Below are 11,639 nucleotides of genomic sequence, written 5' to 3' on the forward strand. Positions count from 1 at the left end.
CTATTTTTTCCCATGCATCTCATTCTTCCTCTTTTTAATTATAATGGAGTTTACTGCCAAAGCAACTGTGAAGCCAGATGGACAACTAAAGCACCTACTTTGTCTTCAGAAAGTATTCACACCCCTTGACTTTTTCCACATTTTGTTGTGTTACAGGCTGAATTTAAAATGGATTAAACTTTTTTTTAAATTCACTGTCCTACACACAATACCCTATAATGTCAAAGTGAATTAAACATTTTTTTTTTCTTCAATTGATCAATTAATTAAAAATTAAAATTTGACATGTCTTGAGTCGATAAGTATTCAACTCCTTTGTTATGGCAGGCCTGAATAAGTTTCAGAGTTAAAATGTGTTTAACAAGTCACATAATAAGTTGCATGAACTCACTCTTTGTGCAATAATTGTGTTTAACATGATGGGTAAAATGAATAGAGGCAAACATTGAATATCCCTTTGAGCATTGTGAAGTTCTTAGTTACTGTACATTTAGGATGGTGTATCAATACACCCAGTCACTACAAAGATACAGGTGTTCTTCCTAACTCAGTGGCTGGAGAGGAAGGAAACCGGTCAAGGATTTCACCATGAGGCCAATGGTTACAAAGTTAAGGGCTGTGATAGGAGAAAACTGAGAATGGATCAACAACATTGTAGTTACTCCACAATACAAACCTAAATGACAGAGAAAAGAAGGAACCCTGTACAGAATAAAACATATTCCTAAACATCCATCCTGTTTGCAACAAGGTTTTAAAGTAAAATTGCTAAAAATGTGGCAAAGCATTTCACTTTTTGTCCTCAATAAAAAGTGTTACAGTTGAAGTCGGAAGTTTACATACACCTTACATTTAAATTCAGTTTTTCACAATTCCTGACATATAATAATAGGAAATATTCCCTGTCTTAGGTCAGTTAGGATCATCACTTTATTTTAAGAATGTGAAATGTCATAGTAGAGAGAATTATTATTATTATTTTTTTTTTTGACCCCCAGTGGGTCAGAAGTTTACATACACTCAATTAGTATTTAGTAGCATTGTCTTTAAATTGTCTTTAAAGGCACAGTCAACTTAGTGTATGTAAACGTCTGACCCACTGGAATTGTGATACAGTGAATTATAAGTGAAATAATCTGTCTGTAAACAATTGTTGGAAAAATGACTGTGTCATCCACAAAGTAGATGTCCTAACCGACTTGCCAGAACTATAGTTTGTTAACAAGACATTTGTGGAGTGGTTGAAAAATGAGTTTTAATGACTCCAATCTAAGTGTATGTAAACTTCTGATTTCACCTGAATGTTATGGGAAAATCCAACACAGCACATCACTGAGTACCACTCTTCGTATTTTCAAGCATAGTGGTGGCTGCATCATGTTATTTGTATGCTTGCAATCGTTGAGGACTGGGGAGTTTTCAGGATAAAAAAAAAATGGATGGAATGGAGCTAAGCACAGTCTAAATCCTAGAGGAAAACCTGGTTCAGTCTGCTTTCCACCAGACGCTGGGAGATTAATTCACCTTTCAGCAGGTCAATAACATAAAACACAAGTTAAAACCTACACTGGTGTTGCTTACCAAGTTGACAGTGAATGTTCCTGAGTTGCCAAGTTACAGTTTTGACTTAAATCTACTTGAAAATCTATGGCAAGACCTGAAAATAGTTGTTTAGCAATGATCAACAACCAATTTGACAGAGCTTGAATCATTTTATTAACGCCGAAATGGGGCACAATCCAGACTTACCCAGCAAGACTCACAGCTGTAATCATTGTCAAATGTTGATCTAAAAAGTATTGACTCAGGGGTGTGAACTTACACTACCGTTCAAAAGTTTGGAGTCACTTAGAAATGTCCTTGTTTTTGATAGAATCAATAAAAAAATGTCCATTAAAATAACATCAGATTAATCAGAAATACACTGTAGATCAGGGGGTTTGGTCAAGACTTTTACACAGATCAGACACGGACGGAGTAGGATTAGCTCGGTTTCAAGGGTGTTTATTTAAATAATAAATCAAAAGGATAGGTCTCCCACATGAGACCCTCTCCGGGATACCGTCTTCTGGGCTCCGAGTCTTGCTGTATCCTGTCGGGCACAAAAACTGAACTCCCTCCTTTTAGCTCAGGCACTGTCTCCAACTATACAGAAGTCACCTTTCTTCCCCCAATCCCTCTCCTTGTGGGCTGCCCTTCTGGCAGCTTTATGGGACTCATACAGCTGGTGAGCAATCAGCCCTTGATTACCCACCAACCACAATCAGCCCCAATTAGTCCTGGCTGGAGAGCCCGTCGAGACCTGGCACGTCCAGCAGAGGGAGCCATTGCCTCGTGATGTAGACTCCGTCTGCCACCATGGCCTCGACGAGTCTCCCCCTGGTGGCTGACCTGCTGTACGCCACAAGACATTGTTAATGTTTTAAACTGAGCAAGAGGACAAGTACAGTTGAGGACTTATGAGGCATCTGTTTCTCAAATTAGACACTCTAATGTACTCTTTCTCAGTTGTGCACCGGGGCCTCCCACTCCTTTTACTGTTCTGGTTAAAGCCAGTTTGCGCTGTTCTGTGAAGGGAGTAGTACACAGTGTTGTACCAGATCTTCAGTTTCTTGGCAATTTCTCGCATGGAATAGCCTTCATTTCAAAGAACAAGAATAGACTGACGAGTTTCAGAAGAAAGTTCTTTGTTTCTGACCATTTTGAGCCTGAAATCAAACCCACAAATGCTGATGCTCCAGATACTCAACTAGACTGAAGACAGACAGTTTTATTGTTTCTTTAATCAGAACAACAGTACTCAGCTGTGCTAACATAATTGCAAAAGGGTTTTCTAATGATCAATTAGCCTTTTAAAATTATTAACTTGGATTAGCTAACACAACGTGCCATTGGAACACAGGAGTGATGGTTGCTGATAATCGGCCTCTGTACGCCAATGTAGATATTCCATTAAAAAACAGCCGTTTCCAGCTACAACAGTAGTTATTTACATCATTAACAATGTCTACACTGTATTTCTGATCAATTTGATGTTATTTTAATGGACAATTTGATATTTATATTTTTCATTTTCAATACATTTGCAAACACTTCTAAAAACATGTTTTCACTTTGTCATTATGGGGTATTGTTTGGAGATGGGGGAGAGAAAAACTGTATTTAAACCATTTTGTAGTCAGGCTGCAACACAACAAAATGTGGAACCAGTCTATGGGTATTAATAGTTTTTGAAGGCACTGTAAAGGATACCTGTATCAACATTGTCATTTTGAGGTGTAGGAAATGATTACAAAACATATGCATGATTGGAATTTGTCAATAACTTTTAAACTCTCATCTTCCCTTATTGTACTGTAATGATTGCATTACTAAAGAACAGTCTTATGGCATTTGGTGGGTTAGTTATCCTGCCCCTAACGGTGGCCATGTCAACTGTCACAGCGAAATAGTAACTTGTCAAGCAAGTCTTTCACTGCCTTATATAGGGAATCAATACGAGATTTCCTATTCTACAAGCTAAGAGGGTGAATCTCTTTGAGACTAGTTATAGTTATCTAAAGAAAATCTGCTTGCATTCAGTTAATCAGATCAGATCTAACCACATTGGGAACTGAGGCACAGTGAGTTTTCATTATTGTAACATGAGCAGGTGACAGCCTTAATTGTAATTGTCACAGTAGGTGTCCAGCCCCACGCTCTCCTCCCAGTTCTTAGCCACGCTATTCTTCTTGTTCTTCTCCGCCATGATAATGGCAGCTACCACGGTGATCACCACGGTGACCGTCAGAATGAGCACTGTCACAGTCTCTCCGACACACAGCTCATCATCCACTTCTCCCATGGACCTGCCCTGTAGCTCGGTGGGCTGGCTGCACCTCAGCTCCTGGTAGTCATCCAGGAAGACCCTGTGGATGCTGGACAACTTCCTGAACACCCTCTGCAGGTCGCAATCACAGTGCCAGGGGTTGCCCTCCAACAGGACATGGAGGCTGGGGGTGTGGATGCTCAACAGGGTCCTGTAGCCCAGGGTGCTTAGGCGGTTGAGGGCCAGGTCCAACAGAGTTAGGGAAGACATAGGGGCGAAGACTCCTGGCTCAGTGGAGCTGATCAAGTTCCCCCGAAGGCCCAGCACCTCCAGGGAGCGCAGCGTGGAGAAGAGGCCTGAACCCAGGGAGGTTAGATGGTTCCCCTCCAGGTGGAGCTGGCGCAGGCCAGTCAGGTAACCCAGGGCTCTGGGCTTTACTGTGGAGATTAGGTTGCTGCTCAGGTCCAGCTTCTGGAGGCTATCCAGGCTGTGGAAGGTCCCACTCTCCATGACGGTGAGATGGTTGTGATCCAGCAGGAGCTCGGTTAGGGATTCAAGGCCCAGGGAGAAGCCAGGCCCCAGGGCAGAAAGGTGGTTATGGCTCAGGTCCAGCCTCCTCAACCCCCGGAGGGAGGAGAAAGCTCCGTCATCTACATGGCTGAGGTTGTTCTCTTTTAAAAGGAGCACCCTCAGGCTCCACAGGGTCCCAAATGAACCTGCTTGGAGCACTGTCAACAGGTTTCTGGACAGGTCCAAGTACTCTGTGTTGTGGGGGACATTCCTAAGAGGAGTGGTAAGATTCCCACCCGAACAGTTGATATATTTTATATCTGTGAGGCAGCTGCACCCGTCATAGCAAGCAGTAATTTTCTTGAATGTAAAAGGGATAACATACATGATGAATATGAACCAATGGGATGGATCCATCCTGTTCCTGAAATAAATAAAAGAACAAAGGCTTATGCATTTCACAACATATCCTGAAAAATGATATGACGATGAATTATTTGTTAGTGTTTGTGTGAACACTACTCCCACAAGCTTGAGAAAAGCATCAGATGCTTTACCCTGTCTAAAAACAACAACTGTTCAAACACTGTATGCTGAATGTACCTTGAGGTGGTTTAGAGTGTTAGCCTGTAATTAACAACAGTTATTTCAAACAGACAAAGCGACAGGAACAGCAACTTATTTTAGCACACTATTAAGCAAAAAAAACAAGACGAAGAACCCACGCCTTACCCGTTGTCTGTGGTAGCTTAATTGTAAAAGTCAGCACACCATGTAGCATATGTCTGCGTCTATCCCCGGACTGCCAGCAGATGAACCACACGGAGCAGACAGACCAGACAGCTGACCTGATCCATCTGTCAACCTCTGAAAAGAAGGGGTGGTCTGCTCACAGCCCCCCTCCCCCTCCACCCTTCAACCCTTCCACTCCTCTCTAGTGCACCTGTTGACAGGTGAGGGCCGCTCTGACAATGGCAGTGTGAATAATTCACACAGTGGCAGGAAGAGAGTCGACTTCCCACCCTGCCTGGTCTAAGTCACATACTGTACCAATGGAGATGGAAGTGATGGCGGTGGAGTGGTTCTTTATTGCATTGTTAGGAGCTAGTAACTCATGCATTTTACTGCACCCGCTAGAACATCTGCTAAACTGTGTATGCGACCAATAAACTTTTGATTTGATTTGAAAGAGGAGGAAGACATGGCACCGCATCAATAAACAACACTTTCGATAGTAGGGTCTACGTAGACTAGCCAATGACAGACACAGCAGGTGTCTACAGTAGACTAGCCAATGACAGACACAGCAGCTGTCTGTTATCTTTACCGTAACCAGCATCATTAAGTGTTGCACACGTGGTTACTCCAGCTACATTGTTATTCCACTCCTTGTAGACTAGACCTCATTTCACTCCGTGTCATTTTGAAGTCACATGCTTACTCTGTAAACCCAGCAGAGAGCAGGAGTATGCTGCTAGCTGCCTGGATCCTGGAGTCGGCAGCTCCTCTGCTCCAAAAAGATGTGCTGTGCTGGATCCCCACAGCTAAACCCAGCCCAGCTATCAAGTGGAGGAAACATGATTGGAAAAGAGGTTCATTACTCAACCACTGTGAGCTGGGGCAAAACACCATGGGAGCAGATGAGTGCTGAATATCAAACCAGACTCTATCAGGGAAAACATGCAGACCACCCAGGAAATTCCTACCAGCGTGATCAGCAAGGATATTGTGTAATTGCAATTCATTTCACCATGACATTTAACCCATCTATTTTTGTATTTAGACTGAAGGCTGTTGTGCGGGCTTCCTGAGTGGGTTTCAATAAGAGACAAACACAGCAGATGGCAGCATTGCCACGTGGTAGCACTTGACTTGCAAAAAGAGGAAGACAAAGCTACTATAAATAAGCAATTGAAGACATTATTATGGCAATTCATAGATCTATGCAAATAGCACTTCTGAGTAGAACTAGTATGATACAAAGCACTGCCCCAAAATGATTTGTTTTGAGAAAGAGAAGAAATGTTTGGTTCAGAACAACCTTTTCTCCATGTACAGCAGTAGCTAAAGGAAACCAGTGAGTGCAGAAACAATAGTTACTCCTATACAATGTAAAGCGCTTCTATACCTAAATGCGATAAAAAAAAGCTATTAATTATTAATTCTCCATTATCATTATAAAACAATTACTATTGCAATGGTTGCATCTTCTGTTATGCGAACAAATACAAAGATGTTTTAATTTAAAGTAACTCAATGTATTACCACTCTCAAGGTTCCCACTGGGCACAGACGTCAATTCAACGTCACTTCCAAGTTGGTTTAATGTCATTTCATTGAAATGACGTGGAAACAACGTTGATTCAACCAGTGTGTGCCCAGTGTGTTGATACTGAAAATAAAAAACACAAGACTGAAATCAACAACCTGTGTTTTCCAGTTCTTGTGTTTTCCAATTCTTGTGTTTTCCAGCTCTCTTGTTTTAAATTTGTAGTGTTTTCCAGTTGTGTTTTTTTCCCCAGTTGTTGTTTTCAAGTTGTTGTTTGTTCTAATTGTTGTGTTTTTCAGTTGTTGTTTAATCTAGTTGTTGTTTTCCAGTTGTTGTGTTTTCCAGTTGTTGTTTGTTCCAGTTGTTGTTTGTTCCAGTTGTTGTTTGTTTTAATTGTTATGTTTTCCAGTTGTTGTTTTCCAGTTGTTGTTTAATCTATTTGTTGTTTTCCAGTTGTTGTTTTCCAGTTGTGTTTTCCAGTTGTTGTGTTTTCAAGTTGTTGTTGTTTTCCAGTTGTTGTTGTTTTCTAGTTGTTGATTTCCAGTTGTTGTTGTTTTCCAGTAGTTGTTGTTTTCCAGTTGTTGTTGTTTTCTAGTTGTTGATTTCCAGTTGTTGTTGTTTTCCAGTTGTTGTTGTTTTCCAGTTGTTGGTGTTTTCCAGTTGTTGTTGTTTTCCAGTTGTTGTTGTTTTCCAGTTGTTGTTGATTTCCAGTTGTTGTTGTTTTCTAGTTGTTGATTTCCAGTTGTTGTTTTTTCCAGTTGTTGTTGTTTTCCAGTTGTTGTTGATTTCCAGTTGTTGTTGTTTTCCAGTTGTTGTTGTTTTCCAGTTGTTGTTGTTTTCCAGTTGTTGTTGATTTCCAGTTGTTGTTGTTTTCCAGTTGTTGTTGATTTCCAGTTGTTGTTGATTTCCAGTTGTTGTTGATTTCCAGTTGTTGTTGTTTTCTAGTTGTTGATTTCCAGTTGTTGTTTTTTCCAGTTGTTGTTGTTTTCCAGTTGTTGTTGTTTTCCAGTTGTTGTTGTTTTCCAGTTGTTGTTGTTTTCCAGTTGTTGTTGTTTTCCAGTTGTTGTTGATTTCCAGTTGTTGTTGATTTCCAGTTGTTGTTGATTTCCAGTTGTTGTTGATTTCCAGTTGTTGTTGATTTCCAGTTGTTGTTGTTTTCCAGTTGTTGTTGTTTTCCAGTTGTTGTTGATTTCCAGTTGTTGTTGTTTTCCAGTTGTTGTTGATTTCCAGTTGTTGTTGATTTCCAGTTGTTGTTGTTTTCCAGTTGTTGTTGTTTTCCAGTTGTTGTTGATTTCCAGTTGTTGGTGTTTTCCAGTTGTTGGTGTTTTCCAGTTGTTGGTGTTTTCCGGTTGTTGTGTTTTGACGGTTGTTGTTTATTCTGGTTGGTGTTTACCAGTTTCGTTTCCAATTTTTGTTTTCTAGTTGGTGTTTACAAGTTGGTGTTTTTTTTCCAGTTGTTGTGTTTTCCAGTTGTTGTGTTCTGACATGGTGGTAGTGCTGTCGGTCATCTCCTTTGGCAGGTTGGTATAATAGTTTCATTGATAATCTGTCAGCACTGGCCCTTCGTTCCTGGGCTCGTATGATGTGTGCCCCCCTGGTCCTATGTCAGTAATCCTGTATACAACTATGACATACATCACCGTTTGTGGCAGGTCAGGTTTCAGATAGCTTTCAACATGAAATTAGACTGGTTGTTTAATTTCACTTCACAGGCTACTCTGTTGAAAGGAGACGTTCTAAATACATCTGCATTGTATCAAACTGCTTTTCACTGCACCGTCAACCAAAAGCTGAGTTTTTGTTTTTGTCCTCAAAGAAACAACTACGTCAAGAATCACACGGTAGCATCGGCATCAATAATAACATCACACCAGTCATCCCTCTCACCAACACATTAAAATTAATCAGCAGTAATATAAGACCAGACAACATCAAAAACACCTGAGTTCGAGGCAAAGTGGTGTACATAACCTTAACACTTAATTAGATAAGGATTGATTATTGAGAATGGAAAGTGCAAGTTGTACTGAGGGCAGATGCTAAAGCTTCTTCTTGTCCTTCAGTGGGGGATTTTTCAAGGCTACAGGCACATGCAGATTCTTAAGCTTTTGCTTTCAGGAGAAAAATATAAAAATGGAGCCGCTGTGCTCTCTTCTAGCAGATATCATCTCACTGTCCAACCTCACAAAGTTTTATGAAATCCATTTACTTACCATTGAAGTCTACTTTTCACAAAATCAATGATTTAGATGTGCATCTTTGCAGCGCCCCGTGCCAATACAAGTGAAGAAGGGCCATAAATGATTCAGAATTACAACACTTTTCTCTCTGTGTATGGGCATTAGTCACTGTTGTTTTCACTCCCTGACTTTGTGGAGGAGGAGATCCCTCTGGGTGGAGAGGCCAGTATATTCACACGGCTCTGCTCTGACTGCACTGGAGCCTGGGTAGGTTTGGGTAGACTGTCTGCAGTCTGTGGGGAGGGATGAATAACCGTGGCAGTTCTTTGGTGCAAAACACAGAAGATGAGAGAGAATGAGCTCTCCATAGAGTAATGGAGTCTAATAGCATGATACAATGATTGTAGTCTCTATGTGTGTCTGTTCAGACAGGAATCCAGGGCATTGGGACATTTCTCATCCCATTGCACATTTCAAAGGATGACTAATCAATATGGTGTCTGGTCCTTTTTGGCAAGTGATGAGACTGAATGGATTAAGAGCTACAATACTAATGTGGAGAAAGCAATGTCAAGGTGCTGCTCAATAGGAAATGTTTACCTGAATGGTGTGTGCCCTGAGAATAATCTTGGTCTGAAAACGTGTGATCCCTTTCGATGTGATGCAGGTTTAGGATTCAAGTTTCAAAAACACTCCCTTCTTGACAATTTGCTGTTAATTATGCACATTGCAATCTTTAAACAGAGCTACTTCACATTCATAACTTCCTGGTCAATCTGGATGTGACAAAGATGAAATGAATAGACGTTTTCCTTATTGTCTTGTGACTGATATGAATGATCACATGTGGAAAATGTCATTTCCTTATCTGTTACGTCTCGCCATCTGTCATTAGCTCTCATGCATGAGATGAATGACGATGAAGCGTCTCTTTCTTCTGATAATTGGGGCTGTGGGTGGATTTTTCATTTCTCCTCATCTGAGCTCTTAAACGAGGCAGGATCTAACGCTGACTCCTCATCTGTCCTCAAGGACTCTAGAGGGACGTTTAAAAAAAATGTGCCTGCCTATTGAACGTGCCTCTGAAATAAAGAGCCCCCTTACATACTGTAGACAGAGAACAAAGCATAGGTTTGCTTCCTGTGGAACAGGAGCACTAAGCTCCATGACTGACAATGTACAGCACTTTTCCCAGCTCCAATGCGTGCTCTCCCAGCTCTTTTTAATTAACCCATCCCATGTGGGGCTTGAGATATTAATGCTGGTCGAGCTGTCATTAGACATGGGAAGAATTGAGTGTGAGGCTTCCCACTGGGCACATTACATAATTTCAATGTGGATAATTGGGTAATATTTGGTTGAGACATTGAACAATGAGATTACAACCGATATTCACCCACTCAAAAAGACAGTTGAATTAGTTGAATTTCCAATCAACTTGCTTTAAACTATTTAAAACCATAGAAAAGTTATTTTGTATTAATACAACAGATTAATGTACAGGGAACCCGGCTAAATTCTGGAAAGCTGTTATTTAAATCACTTAAGTGTTGTGTGTCCTCTTCTCTTCCCTGAAATGTATTTAGATTCTGGCCTATTACTGACAAAATGTGGTATCATTAATGCATTTAATCACCATTTATCTTTGCAGGCTTTATATTTGAATGTATTTCAAAGCCAGCTCTTGAAAAGAGTAGTTTGGATGTAGATGATCAAAATATATTGAATGATTCTGAAAATACTAGTCAGGAGTTTTTTTGGGGGGGAAATTCACTGATAAAGAAGTCCTGGATGTTAACATTAGACAAAAACAAATCTACAGAGGCTGATCATTTGGAGCCTTGTCTGCTTAAGTGTGCAGCACCCCTTATTGCTGGCTCGGTAGCCCACATTTTCTATTTAACCTTGTTATCAGGAAGTATTCCAAAAGCATGGAAATCCGCATATGAGCTGACACTCCATAAGGGTGGGGATACAAATGATCTTGACAACTATCACACCATTTCAAGACTACCTTGTTAAGCTAATATTCTTGAATCCTTGGTTAATGTACAACTTCATTCCTTTTTATCTGATAATTATATTCTTAATATAAAGCAATCAGGGTTTAGGCCTGGGCATAGTACTACCATAGGAATCACGCTAGTTGTTAATGATCTTGTCAATGCATTGGATGATAAAAAGAGCTGTGCTGCCTTGTTCATTGACCTGTCAAAGTTGTTCAACACTGTTGATCATTCTGTTTTGCTGAGGAAATTATCAAGAATATGCCTGGGATATACAGCCTGTTTAAGGTTACAGAATTATCTTTGCGACAGAACTTAGGCCATCTTGATAAATGGGGTTAAATCTGAATTTCTTGAGATTGAAAAAGGTGTTCCTCATGGTTCGATTTTGGGTCTATTTCTGTTCACTTTGTATATTGCTGTCATAGGAAACACTTTTAATACTTGTACCATTCATCTCTATGCAGATGACACAGTTTTGTATTCCTGTGCCACCTCGATGCAGCAGGCCATTTGTGAACTTCAGCATGACTTTGATTCAATTCAGAAATCACTTACAGATTTTAAGTTTGTTTTAGTAAAAACAAAGCTCATGCTGTTCTCTAGGTCATGAAATGTTGACCTTGAGGACCTGCATATCTGTGCAATAAATGGAGCCCAAACTAAACTTGTTTCTCAAGATAAGTACCTGGGTGTCTGGATTGACGACAGGTTTTCCTTCGTAACACATATAAAAAAATCTGACTAAGAAGCTAAGATTGTTTTTTTATATAAAAATAAATCATGCCTTAGTATTAAAAATAGGAGAAAGATTGTTCAAACAACACTTCTCCCTGTATTGGATTTTGGTAATACTTTTTACACGT

General features: G+C 40.3%; 1 protein-coding gene across 1 annotated transcript; it reads right to left on the reverse strand.

Moving 5' to 3' along the window:
* Positions 1-3,130: 3,130 nt before the first annotated feature.
* LOC139380740 (reticulon-4 receptor-like 2) lies at positions 3,131-5,118 on the reverse strand. Its single transcript, XM_071123721.1, has 2 exons — positions 5,051-5,118; positions 3,131-4,742 (listed from the first exon to the last, which is right to left on the reverse strand). The coding sequence occupies exon 2, from the start codon at positions 4,733-4,735 to the stop codon at positions 3,662-3,664; it is 1,074 nt and encodes a 357-aa protein (XP_070979822.1). The 5' UTR covers positions 4,736-4,742; positions 5,051-5,118; the 3' UTR covers positions 3,131-3,661.
* Positions 5,119-11,639: the final 6,521 nt, after the last annotated feature.

This window comes from Oncorhynchus clarkii, chromosome 22, assembly GCF_045791955.1.
Source record: "Oncorhynchus clarkii lewisi isolate Uvic-CL-2024 chromosome 22, UVic_Ocla_1.0, whole genome shotgun sequence".
In the NCBI taxonomy this organism is placed as follows: Eukaryota; Metazoa; Chordata; class Actinopteri; order Salmoniformes; family Salmonidae; genus Oncorhynchus; species Oncorhynchus clarkii.